The following is a 23,504-nucleotide window of genomic DNA, read 5'->3' as shown; positions in this document are numbered from 1 at the left end:
TATGCAGACACCAAGGTCAGCGAAGAAGGAGAGGGAGGAGGTGCTCCAGGAACTGGAGCAGAGATTCCCCTGCAGCCTGTGGTGAAGACAATGGTGAATCAGGTTGTCCCTCTGCAGCCCATGGAGAGCCATGCTGGAGCAGTCTGTTCCTGAAGGACCACACTGGAGAAGTTTGTGAAGGACTGTCTCCCATGGGTGGAACCCTATGCTGGAACGTGAGAAGGAAGGAGAGGCAGAGACAACGCATAATGAACTAACTGCAACCTCCATTCCTCATCCCCCTGCACCACTTGGGGGAAGAAGGTAGAAGAGTTGGGACTGCAGTTGAGCCTGGGAAGAAGCAAGGGTTGGGAGGGTTTTTTTTAGATTTGTTCTTATTTCTCATTATCCTACTCTGATTGATTGGCAATAAATTAAATTAATTTCCCCAAGCCAATTCTGTTTTGCCTGTGACGGTAATTGCTGAATGATCTCCCTATCCTTATCTCAACCCATGATTATTTTGTCATACCCCTCCCTTCTGCTGAGTGGCTTGGTGGGCACTTGGCAGACACCCAAGGTCAACCCACCACAATGGCTGGGCCCAGAGGGTAGAGATCAGTGGCAAAACTCTAGTGACTAGCAGTGTACCCCAGGGATCAATGGTTGGTCCAGTCCTGTTTAACATCTTCTTTAATGATCTGGATGATGGGATAGAGTGTATCCTCATCAACTTTGCGGACAGCACCAAAACTGGGAGGAGTAACTGATATTCCAGAGAGTTGTGCTGCTTCCAGAAAAGGTCCTGAGGATGTTGTGAAGAACAAGTTGAGCACGAACCAGCAGTGTGCCTTTGCTGCAAAGAAGGCCAATGGTATCCTTGGCTGTATTAGGCAAATCATTGCCAACAGGTGGAGAGACATGATCCTTCCCCTCTACTCAGCACTGATGAGGCCATGCCTAGAGTACTGTGTCCAGTTCTGGACTCCCCAATACAAGGGAGACATAGACATACTAGAGAGAGGCCAGCAAAGGGCCACAAAGATTAAGGGACTGGAGCATCTTTCCTATGAGGAAAGGCTGAGGGAGCTGGGACTGTTTAGCCTGGAGAGGAGAAGGTTCAGGGGGAAGTCCCTTCAGTGAGGCAATGAGCAGTTCAAGGAGGCAGATGAGAGGGTGTCATAGTCAGCAAATAACAGTGACTCTCTGCCACTTCCTCCTTTTCACACTTCTCCTCTGCTCCAACATGGGTTCTACACAGGCTGCAGTTCTTTAACAAAATATTCAACTACTTTAGCATGGTCTGTTCCACAAGCTGCTATGTAAAAACTGATTCTGGCTCCATGGAGCACCTCCTCCCCCTCCTCATTCTCTGACCTTGGTGTTCGTACTGCCATTTCTCACTCTTTTTTCCCCCTTCCTCTTCTGTATGTCTGGTGGGTTTTGCCCTATCTTAAGTATGTTTTTACAGAGGCACCACAAACTTCATTGACTGGCTCAGCTTTGGCCTGCAGTAGGTCCATTGCCAAGACAGCTGGAATCAGCTGTGTCCAGGACAGGGTAGCCCCTTACCCACTACCAAAACCTTGCTACATATACCCAATACAATGTGACACAAGTAGGAAAGTTGCATGACCTTTCATATTAAGAAAGAATGAAGAAAAGAGATCTGTAGCATAAGTTCAGCCTGCTTGTCAAGAAATCAAGAACTAGAAGGGTCTGTTCAATTGTCTGTGCAACTTGATGAGAGGAAATGACCTAAAGTTGCACCATGGGAGGTTCACATTAGACCTCAGGAAAAATTTCTTCACTGAAAGAGTTATCAGGCTGGCCAGGGAAGTGGTTGAGTCATCGTCTCTGGAGGTATTTAAAAGACAGGTAGATGAGGTGCTATGGGATATGGTTTAGTAGTGGACAGGTATGGTTTGACTCGATGATCTCAAAACACTTTTCCAACAAACTGATTCTATGATTCTATGAATTAGATGTGATTGATGGAGGGGGGGTAAAATTGATACAACTGAACAGAAAAAGCTAACGCAGTTGACAGACGATTCTAAAGGCCAAAAGATAAAAAAACATTTCCCAATCTGAGTAATCAGAAGTAAGTAGGAAACAATTGTGATTCTTAGATTGTCTTTGCTCTGAATGTCTTATAAGAGAACTATTGCACAGATGTTAAAACATTTTTTCAGTTTTTAAATAAAATTAGAAACATTAATAAAACCCGAAAATAAGAAAGATTACTCCTAATAATTCAATCTACAGTATTTTTCTTATCTCTTGTTAAAACATACTAGATTTCTGAATACTGTAAGATAAATTTTATACAAATATACAGATATATACCAAACTTCTCAAATATATACTAAGCATGCTTGATAACTGTGGCAGAAATCTTAGTTTGGAAATACAGTATTTAAAAAAATGAAATGCAGTTTGATACATTGTTTTTCTTACATATGGCTCTTTTATCCTCAACCTCACCACTCAAACCCTAACTTCTGAGGTCTAGTACATACATGAGAATCTTCTTTTGCATTAAAATGAATAGGCAAATATATAGATATATTCAAGCTTTTTCCCCCATACAATTTTAAGAGGAAAATCTGACCAAACTGTACCCTAAAAACTGCAAAATAAGGATATTAACAGAAATAAAAACTAAAAGTAAAGATTTCTGTGTGCTAAAATCCCCACTGATGCTTCCACTTGCTGGTTTTGGGGTTGTTTTTCTTCCCCCCCCCCCCTTAAATATGTTATCACAAAGACACTACCACCATCGCTGATCGGCTTGGCCTTGGCCAGTGGCAGGTCTGCCCCAGAGCCAGCTGGCCCTGGCTTCTAGTAGCTTCCAGCAAAAGCCACCTCTGTAGTCTCCCCTGCTACCAAAACCCCTTGCCAGGCAAACCCAACACACCTTCCCCTGCTAAATCTAGTTTAAAGGCTTCCTTATAGTCTGGACGGCTTGTTGGTGAAGACCCTCTTGCCCTGCTTGGTCAGGTGAAACCCACCACCTCCCAACAGACTCAGCTTCTCAAAGGTAGAACCATGATCATAGAAGCCAAAACCTTCAGTATGGCACCAGCTACAGAATCAGGCATTCACCTGTTGAATTTGCCTCATCTTTCCTGGACCACTTCCTCTGACTGAGAGGATGGAGGAGACTACAACCTGTGCGCCAGATCCTTTTAACATTGCTCCAAGGTCCAGACATGCAGTCTCTTTTGATGGCTCTAAGTTGCCTCGTACAGTATCATTAGACCCTACAAGGAATAGTAGGGGCACATGATAATATGCAGGATCTAGGGAGGGTGCTACAGACTTTGTGCCCAGACTACCAGCTACTGGGGCCATGAGTGAATTTAGTGCAAACTCCTGGAGTCTGACCAGAGTTGTAGGTGTGCCCGGCCTGTAGTATCAGCTAGTGGAGCAAATGGTGGGGTCTCAGTTCCAGCTACTGGAGTGGGAGTCTTTAACCTCTAGCTACTGGAGTGGGAACAGTGTGGCTCCCAAAAAAAAGCTACTGGGCAAGTGCACTGGTGTGAGTTAGGAGAGCAAGGCCCTCAGTGCCAGCTCATGTTGAACAGGACCACGCATCACAGTCTGTGTGGTTGGTGCTGGCTGCTGGGAGAAAGCAAGTGTCTGTATTTTCCCAAACTCGGTGTTGTGGTGTAATAGATTTATTAGGCCCTGTGAATGGCAAAATAAGCTTGATTTTTGCCAAATAGAGCAGTTGGCAAAGGAAGTGGCCGGCAAAGGAAGTGGCCGGCAAAGGACAATGCATCTGATAAAACAGATAGATTGGGTGGTGGGCTCACATTCATATCAACTAAGTGACACCTGGAGTGAGTCAGAGGCCTCACAGCTTGGTATTCCTTCAGATTAAAACAAAGACACCCCCAAAAGCATGTACTGAGCTCCCCACCTCTAAGGCGTGGCCTTGCCAAGGGCCAATCAACACATACTAATTGAGTGAGTCCCCGAGGTGCCAAGAGGTTTCCAAAAGGTATAAAATTGATACTTGAAACCTCTTTTCTTTGGGGAAGAAAAAATGACTGCCTTACCTGACAGTGGGTCGATGGGCCTGGACCTCTCTTCCTCTACCAAGAAGAAATGTCTTGGTACTGTCAGATGTTTCCCAGGAAAATAACTAACTCAAGTTTTTACTGTTACTTGCTTTATATCTAATTGTTAACTGGTTATAAGTGTTTAAGCGCTAACGCAGCAGTGAATTTATCAAGGCAGTTCCAAATTTGTTTTAATCTGTCACTTGAATTATACTACTTACTGCCTCCAGCACTGTGAAATTGTCTCTCAGAAAGGCTTTGCTGCAAGCGGCTGCTGGGTCCTTTTTGGGCTCTGAACCACGCGTATTAACCCTGTGTGTTCCAGTCTCTAGGGAGATTCGCACAGGTAACCAGATTCTGACTTGTGGCAAAACCACGTTTAAGCACACACATAATCCTTTAGTCATAAACCGTCGACCAAGTCTGGGACTAGAAATGGATCCAGCCACACCTGGGCTCCTCTCTGAGGGAGTGCTGAGAAAGCAAGGGGGTCCATTTTCAACCTTATGACTCTACGGGAGGGCCTCCTTAGCCGCCTGCTATAATCTCACCTTTTTAACATGACAGGTGTCTGCGAGGGTGTGCATGTGTATTCACTATCAAACTTCAAACTAGACTAGTTGGTAGATAGCAGGGGCCTCAGGTCTGGGCCAGGGTATCAGGCAGGCAAGAGTCTGTGCTGGTATGCCCAGGGGGACAAATGTCTGAGTGCATGTGTATTTGCTAGTGAGTAGGAGATCAGTGAAGTGGGTAAGAGGGCCAGTGATCTCGACTCTTGAGTCTCTCGTTTCCTCTCTTATCTCTTTCATCTATCTCTTTGACCTCTTTCATCTCCATAGTCTCTGTCATCTCTCTCACCTCTTTTTATTTGCCTCTCATCTCTGTTTTCTCTCTCATCACTCTCTCACCTCTCCATTCTCTTGTATTGGATTTATGTGGCAAGGTTTTGGTAGTGCAGGGCCTGCAGTGGCGGCCTCTGTGAGAAAATAATGGAACCATAGAGTGATTTGGGTTAGAAGGGACCTTAAAGATCATCTAGTTCCAACTCTTCTGCCATGGGCAGGGACACCTTCCACTAGACCCTAAAGCCATTAACCCTTGACCTGTCACTGCATGCCCTTGTAAAAAGTCCCTCTCCAGCTTTTTTGTAGGCCCCTTTTAGGTATTGGAAGGCTGCTAGAAGGTCTCCTGGGAGCGTTCTCTTCTCCAGGCTAAACAAGCCCAACTCTCCCAGCCTGTGCTCATAGGAGAGGTGCCCCAGCCCTTTGAACATCTTCATGGCCCTCCTCTGGACTCACTCTGACAGATCCGTGTCCTTCCTGTGCTGAGGACTCTAGAACTGAACACAGGACTCCAGGTGACGTCTCATGAGAGTGGAGTAGAGGAGGAGAATCACCTCCCTCGACCTGCTGGCCACGCTTCTTTTGATGCAGCCCAGGATACGGTTGGCTTTCTGGGCTGCGAGTGCACTCTGCCAGCTCATGTTGAACTTCTCATCCACCAGCACCCCCAAGTCCTTCTCTTCAGGGCTGCTCTCAATCCATTCTCTGCCCAGCCTGTATTTGTGATGGGATTGCCTCGACCCAGGTGCAAGACCTTGCACTTGGCCTTGCTGAACTTCATGAGGTTCGCACAGGTCCACTTCTCAAGCCTGTCAAGGTCCCTCTGGATGGCATCTCTTCCCTCCAGCATGTTGACCGTGCCACAGAGCTTGGTGTCATCGGCAAACTTGCTGAGGGTGCGCTTGATCCCACTGTTCACGTCTGCAACAAAGATGTTTAACAGCGCCAGTCCCGATACTGACCCCCTGAGGAACACCACTCGTCAACAGTCTCCACTTGGACCTTGAGATGTTGACCACAACTCTTTGAGTGCAACTGTCCAGACAGTTCCTTATCCACTGAGTGATCCATCCATCAAATGCATCTCTCCAATTTAGAGACAAGGATGTTGTGCGGGACAGCGTCGAATGCTTTGCGCAAGTCCAGGTAGATGATGTCATTTGCTCTTCCTTTATACACCAGCTCTGTAACCCTGTCATAGAAAGCCACCAAATTTGTCAGGCATGATTTCCCCTTAGTGAAACTATGCTGGCTGTCACCAAGCACCTCCTTATTTCACATGTGCCTCAGCATGTTTCCAGGAGAACCTGCTCCATGATCTTGCTGAGCACAGAGATGAGACCAACCGGCCTGTAGCTCCCTGGGTCTTCTTATTTCCCTTTTTAAAAATGGAGGTTATGTTTCTCCTGGACTGCCATGACTTCTCAAATGTGATGGATCACTAGGAACTTTTTTAGCCAGTTCTTTCAGGACTCACTGTGGAATACCAGACTTATTCAGACCTTTTGGCACCAACAGCGGGAAGCAGCAAGGTTAGATAACACGCTTATATTGCAAGGCAGATAAGGTGGATATTGTGGTCCAACTCTTACTCTAATCAGTGGTGTTTGGGGTGATAGGATAGGGCAGTTTCACAGCCAGAGGCTGCTGCAGTACAATCAGATAAGACCACCACTCCCCCTCCCCACCTCCTATCTGTGATTGAAACTCCTTTGTCCAGAGGGGCCTGCTGAGCCACTGGGTCTCAATGGTGCCGACATGGCATGGCCAGTTGACATCTGATTGACTGACTCTGTCTCACCTCGGTAAGAATTACCAAGAGTATAAATCTGGCATTCAGAATCCTCTATTTTGAGGATGGAAACTCCAAGTACAGAATGGGTCCACGGGCCTGAATCTCTCTCTCCTCCCCAAACAGGGACTCCTCTTTGGTAAGACTTGTGTCTCCGACTTTGTCAGATGGTACCCAGGAACATATTGTTTACTAAAGTGCTGATTTCTTAATGAAAGCTAGCAATTGCAGAAAGTGAATTTATCAACGGCTATTCCGGATCTTTGCATCTGTCACTTTAATAAATTACTTATCGTTCCAACTTTGTGAAACTTTCAGTGAAATTCCTTGGGAGTGCTCCAAAAGGCAAACTTTTACTCTGATAAGTGGCTATACACAGAACCATAGGCATAAACTGTTTACCACGTCTGAGACTAAGACTAGATCCAGCCACACCTAGGCTCCACTCTGAGAAGGAGTTTAGAAAGCAAGAGGATTCTTTCTGAACCTCGTGACTGACCAGAAGGGCTTCCTCTCTGCCACATGTCAGACTCATACTCTTAACAGACACTTGCGGATGCATCTCATCAGGTCCCATGAACTTGTGCACCTTCAGGTTCCTTAGATGGTCTCAAATCTGATATTCTCCTACAGTGGGTGGTTCTTCATCCTCCCAATCCCTGCCTTTGCCTTCTGTGCCTTGCGTGGTGTGGCTAGAGTGCTTGCCAGTGAAGACTGAGTCTGCTCGGACAATTTCTTTGTATTCCTCTCAGGCTACCTGTCCTTGCTTACACCCTCTGTAGGCTTCTTTTTTGCATTTGAGTTGGTCCAGAAGCTCCTTGTTCATCCATGCAGGCCTCCAGGCATTTTTGCCCAACTTCCTCTTTGTGGGGATGCATCGCTCCTGAACTTGGAGGTGATCCTTGAATATCAACCAGCTTTCTTGGACCTCTCTCCCCTCCAGGGCTTTATCCCATGGTACGCTACCAAGCAGATCCCTGAAGAGGCCAAAGTCTGCTCTCCTGAAATCCAGGGTAGTGAACTTGCTGCGTGTCCTCCTTGCCGCCCAAAGGATTTTGAACTCCACCATTTCATGGTCACTGCAGCCAAGGCTTCCCTCGAGCTTCACGTTCCCCACCAGCCCCTCCTTGTTGGTTGAGAACAAGGTGCAGCATAGCACCTCTCCTCGTTGGCTTCTCCATCATTTGGAGAAGGAAGTTGTCATCAATGCATTTTCCAGGAAGCTCCTGGATTGCTGAGAGTAGATTGGCATATCTGATTTTGCACAGAAAAGAGACAGTACTGTTTTTCATTTAGTGTTCTGGTTTGACCCAAAGCAGAATCAGTTTCCTAACTCCAGCTAAGTCTCGTCTGAGTAACTTCATTTTCTGAAAGCTAACTGCATGTTTTTCAGACAATGTTTCTCTCTAGCAGTGATAACACAGGGCACTGGTATGCAGAAAGGCCACTGCTTATACCTATTCCTACAGAAATCAAAGCCATTCTTGAGCTGATGTAATGCCATGAGTGAAAGGAGCAAAAAAGGGTCACACTTGCAGAGAGGGGCGGACAGGACAGGTGACCCCAAACTGACCAATAGAGCGTTTCATCCCATATACATCATACTCGGTATAAGACTGAGAGATCACAAGGGTCTCACTCTCTTCTTCAATGACCGATGTCCAGTGAGGACGCCATCTGTTTGTTTGTTCCTGATCCCGGATCCATGCATTCCTGAATCCAGTTCCTGAGCCCAGTTCCCTCCTGCCACTCATCTTCTTCCCTGTGCTTGCTCTGCAGCATTTGTGGTGATGTAGTCTTCGAGGGGTGGGGGCACAATTTCATATATTTGTATATATTTTATTATTTTCTTATTATTTCATTAAAGCTGTTTTAGTTTTACTTTCCAACTCACAAGTCTTTTCCTCTCGTTTCCCTTTCCCCTTTCCTTGGAGATGGGGAGAAGGGAATTGGGACCCCAACTGTTTGGTTTTAGCTGCCGTAATTAGGTCGGGCTGGAGCTAAACCGTGACACTTAGTCAATCAAGCTCCCTGGACTGTGCATTTCTTTTATTTAGAATGCCTGGGATTCAGACATTTATTTTACTGAAATCTTTGCACACCTGAACTAATTCAGGGTATAAACAAAGATCTTCAAATCTACTTTATATAGATACTGTAGGGATGGAATAAATAAAGCAGATCCACACTATTTTCATTAGTATTCAGTGAAAGGACAGAAGACAATGGGCACATTGAAATACAGGAAATTTTGCTTAAACATTAAGAAAATGCTTTTATTTTTTTTTTTACTTTAGGGGTGGTTGAACACCAAAACAGTTTGTCCAGGAAGGTTGTGGAGCATCCATCTTTAGAGATATTCAAAACCCAACTGTAAACAGTCTTGGGCAACCTGCTCTAGCTGATGTTGCTTTGAGCTGAGGGTGATTGGACTAGTCAATCTCCAGAGGTGCCTTCCAACCAAATGACATTTCCTATTTTTCAGTTTGTGCTGATTGCCCATTATCCTGCCACTGGGCACTGCTGCAGAGAGTCTGGCTCAGTCTTTTACTCCCTCCCATCAGGTATTTATACACATTGATAAGATCCCTATGCTGTAGGTGTGCTGATCTGTAGCTCAGCCACAGCCATGCCTATGGCTGGCTATGGATCCCATTGATCTGGGCCTCAACCCACAGATTGGCTTTCTGGCTTGACCTTGGACCTGTCTTGCCACTAGGGACCTGCCCAGTAGTCAATGGACTGTGTCTGACCCTGGGTATCCTCACCAGACCTGAGTCTGATTTGTGGACTGACTTCCTGTATTGACCTTGGACCTGCCTCATCACCACAAATTTGTCTGATGATCTGGACTCTTGATTGAGTCTGACTACTATCTCCAGGTCTGCCCTGCTTGCCTCGCTTGGATACTGCAGCACTGGGCCCAGGCTGGTGAGGCCCCTGCCACGCGTATCACGGTACTCAACTCCCAGTTCTCCATCCCTTAGGGAGAAGCCAGCCTGTGCTGCTCCCTGACAGGAAGACAGTGTTGAAAGCCTTTTTAAAGTCAACATAGACCACATCCATTGCTTTCCCCTCATCCACTGAGCCAGTCACCTTATTGTAGAAGGCTATTGAGTTGGTCAAGCATGATTTCCCCTTCATAGGTCCATGCCGACAACTCCCAAACATCTTTTTGTCCTTCACGGGCGGGCTTTGGCTTTCTTAACACCATCCCTGCACACTCAGACAGTCTCTCTATATTCCTCTTGGGTTCCCTGACCCTGCTTCCACCTCTTGTATACTTTCTTTTCATGTTTGAGCTTTGTCAGGAGCTCCTTGTTCATCCACGCAGGCCTCCTGTCACCTTTGCTTGATTTCCTGCATGTTGGGATGGACCATTCTTTAGCTTCAAGGAGGTGATCCTTGAAAAATCAACTAGCTCTCCTGGACCCCTTTGCCCTGTAGGACTGTGTCCCATGGGATCATGGGATTATTCCAAGCAGAGCCCAGAAGAGGCCCAAGTCTTCTCTCCTCAGGTCCAGGGTTTTGATACATCAGATCTTGCCAGGAGGAGGAAATCAACACAAAGCTGAACCTAATCACGAGCTTTTCTATCATTTTATATATGTGCTGCTTAAAGTTATGAAAATGAACAACAGCATTTGAAATTCAAAGCTCCTAATACTTTTTTATTTTTCTAGCTTGTGGGAAAATAACCTAGGACTGCCAAGAAGTGTCCATTCAGAGGAATTGCATCATATTTTACTTTTATTATCTCTTTTTTAAAATTTTCAAGTTTTTAGGTATGTGCTCTCTCATGTCTACTGATATCAGATGCCAGTGATATCAACTTCAGATCTGACAAACCTTTCTTTTTTCACAAGGGAAGTTAAACAATTTTCATTAGAGGTTCAACTTTGTCCCATAAATGAGGAGAGGTAAGTCTCTAAGAACTAGAAATATGAAAAAGTAGCTTCATTTAACACTGTACCTCTGTTTCTGCTGCACGGGTTGCTGTCTCATAGCCATATATTGCATGTCCTCTTGTAGCCGATTAAGGGGAGAATCTGGTTTGACACGAATCCCATAATAATGATATTTGGAGTTCCCCCTTTATGAAAAAACCAAAAATAACATTAGTTTTATGCATATACATCACACTCGCTTCACAATTTGCCTTGTGTGGAAAGCAGTGCGCAAAAGTTAGGCTTGACTTTCCTCTCACTCTAGTATAGAATTGGTATAACTCCACCAGCTTCTGGAAATCACTTCACTTAAATTATATTTTCCAGCACCTTACCGTTGGACTTCATTTAAATAGAATAAGGAAAGTAAAAAACAAATAAATGACTTACGCAGTCATGGTGAATAAAACAGTTCCATAAATGGGGTATGCTTGTGAGTGAGTAAGTGTTTGTGTATGTTTTACTAGTCAACTTCAGTCCCAATCAGCTGGAGAGGAAGAACAGAATCGGGCTATATGCATTCATGTTTATGTGAGTGCTATTGGTGTCTATGTGGGTGCCGGTAAAGCCATTGCTCTGTGTTAGCTTGTGTGGTTATCTGTGTTAGTGTCATGTGTGTGCTTATCTGCATCTCTGGCATGCGTTTAGTCTCACTACTAGCTGGACCTGCAAATGGGAACAGCAGTTGCTCCACCCATTGGACTGAGATGGAAGATATCTGGGACTTAAGAGTACACAGAATCTGGCTGTTGCAGACTGGGAGTCCCCTGGGTCCTGGAGTCCAATGGATTTGGCAACTCCCTTAATGGTAAGGCTTAAAATATTTTTTATTTGTTCATTTGCTTGCTTGTTTTTAACATACAAGCTTCACATTCACAATAATTATGAGTATTTTAGATTATACTTTAAGATTTCATTAACGCAAACCTGGTTCCGAGTCTTCTGGTCCGTAATCCCATGAAGATTGACCGTATGAGTTTTCCAAAGGAGGCAGCATTGACTGGATCTAACTTGTGCTCCTGACAATGACGTAAGTAATGGTTGTAAAGGGTACTTCTGGGAAGACTCACTCCTTCTGCGGTTTCATAGTTGTCTAAAAGCCATTGGAGCTATATCAAATATGAAAGAGTGAACATATGTAAAATCAGTATTACTCCACTGAAAAAAAATCTTCATTGTACAACACAGACCTCTGATATTTTTAGGCCACCCTTAAGACCTGTTTAATACAGTGACTTTGTTCTTCAAGCAAATATCATCTCTTTAAATCTCTTTCAGTTCTAGACATGCCATGATGCCTTAGTATCTGTTAGAACTACAAGGAAATAACAAAACTCATTGCACTTGTGACCTCAGGTAGCTGCACTTCTAAAAATATTTCAGATTCGGTACCATACATTAACATTTTATGAAGTTATTTGTGCTTTGGAGATAAATTGTTGGAACTCCAAGGAAATAAAATAATTCATGCAATTTATATTAATTGCAGAAAAAATCTAAAAGGAATAAGTTAATACATTTTTAATTCTGGAATGTTATACTATGTCTCTTCACTTGAAATAAAAAGATACAACACCACCCCACCACCCCCAGTACTTATTTAACTGAATATGGTTTATTTTCTTCCAAATGCAAAGAAGAAACTATCAAATATAAGGTAGCAAGCAATCTAGATGACATGAAAAATAACTGGTACATCTATAAAATGTTATGGGCCCAATACCTTTCTGTTGTAGCCTGTTTGCCTTTAACTACAAAGAAATAGTATTTTTTTCCCCCGTGTAATTTAATGTAGAATTTTGTTGAGTAATTTTGGAAGCATGTAGGCAAACACTTTCTAATTTCATTGTACCTTTGTATAGAGATAATAGTAACTAACATACACACAAACCCCAAGTACAATGGTCACTTTAACGACATTTAACAGTATAGGAGAATAGAATAAAATGGAAATATTTTTATAGTGGTAATATGTAAATTCTTCCCCTGTGGTTTCATACCCTTGGAATTCCCCTTTAATTTCAGCTTGAATAAATCCCAAACGTTGTTTTCTGCTTGCATTTACTACTTAATTGCTTAAGAAAGTAATACTACCAAAATGAATCAGCATGAACATCCAAATTTTCCAGGTTCACAATACTTACCAAAACTCTGGGCTTAGTTTGAGCATCCAATAAATCCCCAAGCCATGGATATATTTCTTTTTTTGGCATTTGGAACAAAATTTTATTCCAATATGCTGGAACCTCACGTTTGTATAATCCGATACAATTTAGTCTACCAAAGCAGTTAATACAACCAAGATATGTGTTTAAAATACAGTAAAATATATACAAAGGTTATGTGACATTTAATACGCTACTTTGCAGGGATATTTACTAATAGATCACTGAACAAATTCTGTTCTACTGATGTTCAATATAACTCATCATTAAAGGAATATGAATATCAATATTTTAATGCCCATTACTCATGAAACATGTTCCCACTCTGACTCTTCTTTATTGCAGAACTACTAGTAAAATTTAGCTTAGAATGCATATTTTGGAAATACAGTTCTGTTTAAGTCAGTTGTGAACAATTTAACAGTTACAATACATGAAAAATGAAAAACAAAAATTAGGAAAACATTTACTCCAGACCTTTCAAAGGCCATCTTCATGTTTACTTTCTTACAGAAATCATCACCAGAACTATCATGCTTAGATTTCTAAACAAGAATTCTATGTAAAGATGCAGGAGAAGCAGGATCTAACTGGTTCCAAGATGGATGCAGATAATGTTGGATTTTAAATAAACATAACGAAAAAATGCAGTTCATTATCCTTATATCAACTTGTAGATATAAACACATTATTAAAATATTCTTAACATCCACAAATGTATTTTATCTTGAGCATTTACAGTTCTGAAATAAAGCCTAGGAAAAATATCATTGTAAATTTTACCCTTGCTTGAGTGTATTAACAAAACAATTTCACTAATCACCTAACTATATCTTAATTATATCTTTTAACCTTTCTATTTAATCTATACTAATTAGATTATGGAAAAGGAGCTATTTCTATTTTACCTCAAAAAGAAAAAAATGATCGACAAACAAATTATTTCCCAATTAACTTCTAAATACAGCATTCGACTTTTTTACAGATGAATTAGAATTTCTTAGGATTCATTTAAGTGCATTTTACTAATGAACTGTATTTGACAGATATTCTTTCAACCATAGTTTGGCATTAGCCAACAATGGCAAAGCAAACCCCAAGATAAGTACAAAATAAGGATTTTTGCTCTAGAGTGAAGATATTTCAATAACAAAACCTTGAAGTGATTACTTGGTAGGTTACGGCATGGAAAGAAGAGTGCCAATAGCTGAATATCACATAAAAAGGTAAATAATCTGCAGACATGATAAAGTTATTGCAAACAACCTTAAACATATTTTTTTTATCTGCAGAAATCTAATTCTAAAATGTCCAGACTTTGATTTCTGACTTGTTGATTTATAATAGTAGCAACATTGGAATGGAATGAAATGGTTTACACAGAACAGGTAAATCGACACCAGCTTCAGTGAAACTTCCATATTTAGAAAGCATTAGTTTATAAATCAGTTAAGTCAATCACATGCAGAAAGAAATCAAGACAGGAAATAAAATAGAGGAAAATGAAAAAAATTCATTAAAATGAACAGGTATTAACTTAGGCAACAAAATGACAGCTTAAGGAAGAAGGTAGGACTAAAACCATATTTACTGTCCTTATTTGAATCATCATTCAATAAACATTTTAAAAATGGGGAAAACATCCAGTAAGTTTGATCTGGGTTCCATGGTACCTCATCCCTGGAAGCGTTCAAGGGAACGGGGCCTTGAGCAGCCTGGTCTGGTGGGAGGTGCCCCTGCCCATGGCAGGGGTGTTGGAACTGGATGATCTTTAAGGTCCCTTCCAACTCAAACCATTCTACGATTCTATGAATTTCTTCCAAAATGACTGAGGCTAGGAAAGAACAATTATTACAGCAGGACGTATTGGGGTTCTTTTTTTTCCCCACAGAATCAACAATCGATCCCTCTATTTGTCTTTCAGTAGTTTTGAAAATACCTCAAAACAGTTAAGAAACAGCAGGATAAGACTGCCATAAGAGACAGATGCAAATCTCGTTATTAGGAAGATATTTTCATAGAATCACAGAATGAATTGGGTTGGAAGGGACCTTTAAAGATCATCTAGTCCAACTTCCTGCAGTGGACAGGGGACTCCTTTCACTAGATCGGGTCACTCAAAGCCTCATCCGACTTGACCTTGAACACTTCCGGGGATGGGGCATCCGCAACTTCTCTGGGCAACCTCTTCCAGTGCCTCACCACCCTCATCGTAATGAACTTTCTTCCTTATGTCCATTCTAAATCTACTGTGTGAGCCAACACAGGCAGGACTTGGGAACCACAAAGCCACAGATGAAATGCAAAGAGTTACCTTGCAAACTGGGCAATCTCTGAAACAGCACTCAGGCAGAGGAAATGCAGGAGGGAATGTAGGCACCACAGAGCTTGGTCTTTGCTAGAAAGTATGAATACCAGACCTGCTGCTTTTGCCTGTATATATTAGGGAAATGGCACAGTAGTTTTTCCACTGTGCTTTGATCTTTCTCACAGCAGGGCAGGAATCTCAAGCATGTTTTCTAAGATGTCCTTCAGTTTATCACAGGCCTGTGTTACCTAAACACAAAGGTTCTACTTGTTAAGCACACCAGACTAAGCAATGATTACCGCGATTTCTGTGTGTTTCTATATCCCAGATGCAAGGTCACTTGAGCGTGTTTTGCAATTCCTTCTCAACAATCTTCTGTTATATTACCATATCTACCCTCTTCCAGTTTTAAACCATTGCTTCTTGTCCTGTCACTACAGGCCCTGGTAAAAGTCTCTCTGTCTTTCTTCTAAGCTCCCTTTAAGTACTGAAAGGCCACAATATGGTCTCCCTGGAGCTTTCTCTTCTCCCATCTGAACAACGTCAGCTCTCCACCTTTCTTCAGAGGAAAGGTATTCCAGCCCTCTGATCATTTTTGGGCCCACTCTACCCCACTATCTATGTAATTGATGAAGATATTAAATAGTATTCGACCTAGTATGGACCCACTCATTACTGATCTCCATTTGGATACTGAACTGTTGACTGCAACTCTTTGGACATGGCCATCCAGCCAGTTCCTTATCCATCTAACAGTCCATCCATCACATCCATCTCTCCAATTTAGCAGCAAGAATGGTGTGGGGGACTGTATCAAAGGCCTTACAGAAGTCCCAGTAGATGACATTTGTAGCTCTTCCCTTGTCCACCGATGCACTCACTCCATTGTAGAAGGCCACTAGATTAGTCAGGCATGATCTGCCCTTGGTGAAGCCATGTTGGCTGTCTCTAAACACCTCCCTCTCTTCCATATGCCTCGACATATCTTCCATGAGGGTCTGTTCCATGGTCTTTTCACTAAGATGTGACACAGGGAATAGGGGAATACAGTTTTCTCATGTAGAAAAGCTTGTCCTTTAGTTCTTATTGTTTTGAGTGTGAAGATTCTGGACCTTCTTGCCAGATTCAAGGCAGACATATCAGTTCTTTGTATATCTAATTTTTCAGACAGATTTTTGCCATTTTGAAAAGAAAATTATCATCCATTTAATTATGTTATTAAAACAATTTTACAATATTTCTAGGTTGTCTTAACATTGAAACAATTATTTTAAAAAACATCCAAAATGATCTAAAAGTCCTTCTTTACAATTCACAGAACTCAGTTTTTCCTCACCCAATTTTAGCATTTTCTAAGAAAAGGAAATACTCTTCCAAGACATTGTACTGGTTACTGCTGTCTTTTTCTACCATGATGATATACTTTGACAAAACAATTTTGGTTTTCACCTCAATATGACCACATTTCAGGAGGGCAGGGGTGTGGTGTCAACAAATCAAAATAAGCTTATAGCCTCTAACCAATAAACTCATACATTCATATAACATTCAATATTTACATTTCTCTGGTAAAGGAATACAAGAACCTGAAAAAATATGTAAATTTATGTTGATTAGTAAGGCTGAGAAGCAAGAAAGGATGCAGTATATATAGATATCTAGCAGCATTAAAAAATACAAAAATTATTTATACCAACTGAAGAAAAAAGAATGTTATTTACATAACATTTCAAGAAAGACTAGCACTGTTTAAAAACAAAATGAAGATTAAACTTTGAGGATTTCTCCTTTATCTAAAAGTTGTTTTTAATGACTTTACCACTATAATTGCAAACATCTTTTTATGCAAACATCTTCAGCTTTCTCTTATGGAAAATTCCTAGCTAGAGGCAGAAAAATAAAACATATTAGAGACTAACAGATTCTTTTAAAATTTGTTTTCTCATCAAATGGATCTTCAGAATTCTTACCTTATAATAAACTTATACAAAATAACAGAAATATTTAAAAAGAAATCTAGTAAATATTTTTTATTCAAAGTGTGTGCTGCTTCTTTTCCCCTTCATCTGCTCCTGAATTGTTTTATTGAGTACACAAATTGTAGAAAATTATTTTAAAATGTCAAACCAAGACTGCTTAAGAATTATTTGATTATTATTTTTACATTTACATTTGGACCTGCAGAGCTGGTTGTGTTAAGCTGTGTAAACACAATACAAAACCTAGAAAAAGAAATGCACTCTATGATATGTCATGACACTTAATCTGACAAAATATAGTGAAAGAAGATGTAGATTACAAGCAACTAAAATAGAAAGATTAAAAGTAAAAAGTAGCAATAACTTAAACTAAACATTTAGAGGCAGGTTAAGCATGCAGAACAAGCAAGCGATTAGCTTTCATGAAAGAGGAGACAACTTACATGGCTGTTGAGAAGAGAGCTTCTGTGAGTAGAAAGACCATCAGACTTTTGCAGGGTCTCAATCGCCATTTCGATCTGATAATAGATGTCATTAAAAATGACTCAAGACAAGACAGTAGAAAATACTGATCAGAAAAATTCTGATAGACTGCCTTAAGTTCAACAGAAATATCTAGTCCAGTCACAGCTAAGGGATATTTTCTACTTAAAGGCCTCATCCTGAAGTCCCCATGAATGCAAACCTCCCCAGTGAAATCAGGGAGGCATTTTGCTTGCATATATACTGCAGGATCCCACTTTCAAAGTTCAATTTGTTTTCCTCCCTGCTCATGAAATAAGAGAAGTGGATTTACCAGTAAGCTACATTACAAACAGTAAAAATTACTGAACTATCAATGTTTTCAATAAAAGAAAAAAATTACATAATAAAATCCTAAGAAAGGCCTCAATGTTTCTTCCTCCCAGTATTTGAGAGAGACCTGTGCACACTTTGAATGTGAATTAGAAACAAAATTTCTGCTCTCTGCAACCATGGAGCAAAATCTCAGTCACTCAGTAAGTTTTCTGCCATTAGTTTCATTGGACAGGTTATCACCCCTACAGCCTGTCAGAGCATTCTTTGAATATCCAGAGCTCTCAAATTAAATGAAAATTGAGGCTTACACAGACAGCAAGGTCCATCCTTAAAAAATGAAAAAAACTCATCAGATGGGTTCTTAAAAATACTTTTAAATAGAAAGTATTATATACCATTAATTACAGCAGTATTACTCCTAATAAAAATGTGTAAAGATAACCATATCCATTCCCATTCTTCCCCCATACTAATGTATCTCTTGATTAATTCTATAATGACAGCATTAAAAATAAAATTACAAACTAACTGTAGTTTAGCTGCAGAGCTAGAATAGCAAAAACATTGAAAGTAATAGTAACAATGGGATGTACAGTAAAAAAGGCACACAATTAACCACATTAAATGGAAAAAAACACAAAAGCAAAAAAATATACTTTAGCATTACAAAAGTAATATTTAAATACAGATTTTTTTTCTTGCTTCAGTGGAAAATGCTATTAGGTTGAACTATTCAATCAGACAGAAAAGGTCAAATTTAAAAGGATACAGTATGCTAAATATTAAAAGGTTAAGATTTCATCATTATAAGATCAACTTACTATATACTGCAATCATAGACTCTCCCAATCTTAACATATTATAACATGATGCATAATATGAATCATAATTCTGAACCTTACTCCACTGTTTGACAATATCTTGTCTATAGCAGTAATACAGGACTGAAGTACTACCCTCTCAATTCACTGAGACAAGTTTTGGTGGCCAGTTCAAGGAACCAATCCTTTAACACTGTAAATTAATGTTTTATATATATATAAACACTTCCCTGCTTTGGTAACAGCATAGCACTACCAGCAGTTGAGGGAACAAGGCAATGGGGAATATATGTGGATATATGTTAACCAATATTGCCGCTGAAGTCAATATATTCGTGGCCACAAATCCATAGATTTTAAATCAGAGATTTTAATGAATATTATGATCAGATTTTCTTATTTAATAATGTAGGTCAAGAAGTGTTCATTACTGCTAAAATTCAGCATTATTTCATCAATCTTATGAAGTCTTATTGAACTAGAGTAGGTCTTTCAGAAAGACATCTAATCTATATTTAAAATGAAAAGTATTCACCATATTCTAGTATAACCTGTTTCAATAGTAATTATATTCATTATTAAACATTTTGTGCATTATTCCTTGTCTAAATTTTGATGAGTTGCATTTTGAGCTTTACCTACTACTGAATATCTCTTCACTATTAGAAAACTTTCTCCCATGCAGGCACCTAACCATAAACAAAGCATCTCTTAACCTTCTCTAGCATATAAATAAAATAGGCTTAACTTGAAGTCAGATTTTCCAGACAGTGAATCATTTGTCTTGCTAATTTTGAAAACTTGCAGCTACTTGTGGGTTTTATAGAATTTTACTCAAGAGAAAGAAAAAGCAATTCAAAGACAGAAGAAAAAAAGCAACTGTTTTAAGGTTTGGGGGAAAAAAAGAAATTTTGTACATATACACAAAAAAATCATTAAAAATGCAAAATATGTCTGATATTTTATATATACCAATTTTTAAAAGGACTCAGAAAAGCTTTAGAAGTGTTTGTGTTGGACTAGATGTACAAACAGCAGGAGATAGTTCATATTCAAAGGAGAACATAGCGAAAATAATTACTGGAACAGTGCTGGCCACTTCAGTAGGAACACCAGTCATCTAATGAAAATATTGACATTTATGGGGATCCACAGAGTTAGACATAGTTATGATCTCTGCTACTGTATCACTTTTCATAATGTTTTATTTCTGTTTACCTTCCAAAACAAAATATTGCAACTGATATATTTATAATAATTAAGGAGGAGACAGACAAGTTCAAGAAAATAATAGCCTCCAAAATTCACATGTTTCCCAGCTGGAATGTTTAACTAGGCTGAGGACTTCTTTTCTGTTCCTAATCAGATAGTAAAGCTGGGAGAAATGAACGGGGGCCCGAATTATTTTGATTGTTTTCTGATGTCAATGTGAGGATATTTCAGATGCTATGAACATCCACTACATTTCATTATAAAATAAACACATCACAGTTATCTGTCTGTATGTACATAGAATATGCGTATTGACTGATGAATGAAAATCTTTCCCATGATCAGAAAACAATATATGGGGCCAACATATGGAGCAGAAGCATATGTAACATCCATGAATTGGTAAAAATTCAAAATGTTTGGTGTTTGGAGTTCATACCAGATTACTTCCTCCTCCCTAAGTTCTCAAATGACAATTCACTGTCCATTTTATTCTTCCTTGCTGGATGTTTCAAATGGCTGGTCAAATTATCAGTTCCACTCTTTCTCTTGGATTCAACCTCCTTTTATAAATCAATCAGGAGTTTGTATACCTCACACTTCTCATACACTTGAGATTCTAAACTACTGAGTTGCCCTGTTGCTGATCTGCCAGATATGGTACAGACTCAAAAATCTCCCCAAAACCTTTTCAGGCTTACTTAGTATTTCTAGAACAAGCATACTCCATTGAACTCCTTCAAAAACACATAGCAAAAGCCATACACTTCCACAAGAGTTAGTCCCATCTCATTAGTATTGAGAAACAAAACAGAAAGCTCAGATAATTATTTTTTAAAAAATAATTTTAAAAAATGACAAGACAGAGTTGGCAAGAGTTGAACTGCCAGTTTTAGAAAAAATTAATTAGACACACAGTAATCCACTCTTCTAGAAATGTGCTAACACCATGCCACTGAGAATTGGACTGCAGTTAGTTGGATAGCAGTTAGTGGCTAGTCATGTTTGACCTACCTTACACATTTTCACATAAAAAAAGAAAAGTAACAGGCAGAAATTAACTTCAGGGATTTAGAGGCATCTCAAATATCAAATTTTGAATACTTCAGAAACAAAAAGTCAGTGTGTTCCTTTGGCCAATTTTTAACAATAAGAACAATACACTCAAATATATTTTAATTCCAACATTTTAACTTGATTTCTGTTATATTTCTCTACTGAAAATGATTAAATCAATTGCATCAGAATTTTCATAAGAGTGTATTGGGTTTACATGGCAAGGTTTTGGTAGACATCAGGAGTGCAGGGATGGCTTCTGAGAGGAGACACCAGAAACTGCCCTCATATCAGACAGAGCCAGTTCCAGACAGCCCCAAAATGGGCCCGCTGCTGACCAAAGCTGAGTCAATCCACAACACTGGTAGCATCTATGTGAAAACACATTTAAGAAGGGGTAAAAAATGCCACACAACAGCAGCTGGGAGAGAGGAGTGAGAATACACGAGAGAAACAATCCTGCAGATACTAAGGTCAGTAATGAAAGACAGGAGGAGGTGCTCCAAGTGCCAGAGCAGAGATTCCCTTATAGCCTGTGGTAAAGACCACGGTGAAGTAGGTTGTTCCCCCTTGCAGCCCATGGAGAACCACATTGGAGCGTATATCCACAGTGCAGCCCGTTGGAACAGATTCCTGCCACCATGGAGAGGAGCCCACACAGGAGCAGGTTTTCTGGAAGGACCTGTGACCTTGTAGGAGACCCACGCTGGAACAGTCTGTTCCTTAAGAACTGCATTCCATGGAAAAGACCCATGTTGGAGCACTTCTTGAAGAACTGCAGCCTGTGCGAAGGACCTGTGTTGGAGAAGTTTGTGAAGGACTGTCTCCTGTGGGTGGAACCCCATGCTGGAGCAGAGGAAGAGCATGAGGAGGAAGGAGAGGCAGACACAATGTGTGATGAACACATGGGCACATAATTTTCTAATTAGTCTGCTGTAGCTACATAAGTGTCAGAGATTATAATAAGCCCATGCCCAGTTCATTTGTCTCCATGTGAAAATTATGCAAAATTAATTCAAAAGATCTGATACATTTGCTGAGTATATTATTAGAAAGTAGGCCTGGCTAAATATTGTTGTGACCTCTTAAATTTTTTATATAAAGTACAAAAAATATTATGGTGGTGCAGGTAGGGTAAGGATTAAAAATGAAATGAGCTCTAGCTATATCAGGTACAAAGCAAACTAAAACTGAACTGCTGTGTTGCTCTAGTTTTCCTGGTTTATTTATACCTTCTAGTAAATTTACAACTGAGTATATATATGACATCACAGCTTAAGCTGAACTGCTTTAGTTTCAATGGACTCTTGCTTCTACAGTTTGAGCCCTATATATTGACAGCCTAAAATTAATTAGAGAAGTCAAGAACTGATTAGAGATCTCGGGATTGGTGGCAGCTAGGACTGCAGTCATCATGCCCTGGTAGAATTCACAGTCTTGAGGGATATAGGCCAGGAGAAAATTAGAGTCAGGACTCTGAATTTTAAGAGAGCAAACTTTCTGTTCATTAGGAATTAGTGGATAGGACCCCCCGGGAAACTGACCTCGGGGATAAAGGAGCTGAACAGAGCTGGTAGCTCTTTAAGGACATCTTTCTTAGTGCACATGAGCTATCAATGCTCAGATGTAAGAAATGGGGCAAGGAAGACAGGAAACCAGTATGGCTGAATAAGGACGTCCTGGTCAAACGAAAGTGCAAGAAGGAAACGCACGGGCAGTGGAACCAGGGGCATGTATCCTGGGAAGAATAGAAGGACACTTCTCAGAGGTGTAGGGATGGAATCAGGAAAGCCAAGGCATAGCTGGAACTCAGTTTGGCAAAAGAGTGCAAAGAAAAATAAGGGCTTCTTAAGGTACGTTGGCCAGAAAAGAAAGATTAAAGAAAATGTATCCCCTCCTCTGCTCCGATAAACAGGTCAGGAGAAATGGTGACAATCAATATGGAAAAGTCTTAGGTACTCAACATTTTCTTTGCCTCAGTTTTCAATGAAAATGTCTCTTCCCAAATCTCTCAAGACCTTGAATCTCAAGTCAAAGACTAGAGGAAAGAAGTCTCTCCCATAATAGGACAAGATCAGGTTCATAGAATCATAGAATCACTAGGTTGGAAGGGACCGACTGGATCATCGAGTCCAACCATTCCTAACACTCCCTTAAACCATGTCCCTAAGCACTTCATCCACCCGTTCCTTAAAACACCTCCAGGGAAGGCGACTCGACCACCTCCCTGGGTAGCCTGTTCCAGTGCCTGATGACTCTTTCTGTGAAGAATTTTTTTCTGATATCCAGACTGAACCTCTCTTGGCAGAACTTCAGGCCATTCCCCCTTGTCCTGTCCCCTGTCACTTGGGAGAAGAGGCCAGCTCCCTCCTCTCCACAACCTCCTTTCAGGTAGTTGTAGAGAGTAATAAGGTCTCCCCTCAGCCTCCTCTTCTCCAGGCTAAACAATCCCAGCTCTCTCAGCCGCTCCTCGTAAGACTTGTTCTCCAGCCCCCTCACCAGCTTTGTTGCTCTTCTCTGGACACGCTCCAGAGC

General features: G+C 40.7%; 1 protein-coding gene across 1 annotated transcript in view; it reads right to left on the bottom strand.

Annotated features, from left to right (window-relative positions):
- LOC128850303 (transcription factor RFX3-like) overlaps positions 1–23,504 on the bottom strand; it is a 116,604-nt gene that overhangs the window by 61,309 nt on the left and 31,791 nt on the right. Inside the window, exons 4-6 of the mRNA XM_054053340.1 lie at positions 17,526–17,600; positions 11,558–11,739; positions 10,657–10,776 (exon numbers count right to left, since the gene is read on the bottom strand). Of these exons, the coding sequence (XP_053909315.1) occupies positions 10,657–10,776; positions 11,558–11,739; positions 17,526–17,600 (377 nt within the window). The remainder of the gene's footprint in view (positions 1–10,656; positions 10,777–11,557; positions 11,740–17,525; positions 17,601–23,504) is intronic.

This window comes from Cuculus canorus, chromosome W (assembly GCF_017976375.1).
Source record: "Cuculus canorus isolate bCucCan1 chromosome W, bCucCan1.pri, whole genome shotgun sequence".
In the NCBI taxonomy this organism is placed as follows: domain Eukaryota; kingdom Metazoa; phylum Chordata; class Aves; order Cuculiformes; family Cuculidae; genus Cuculus; species Cuculus canorus.
Note: the sequence above shows the minus strand (reverse complement) of the source record. Positions and strands in the feature narration are given on the sequence as shown.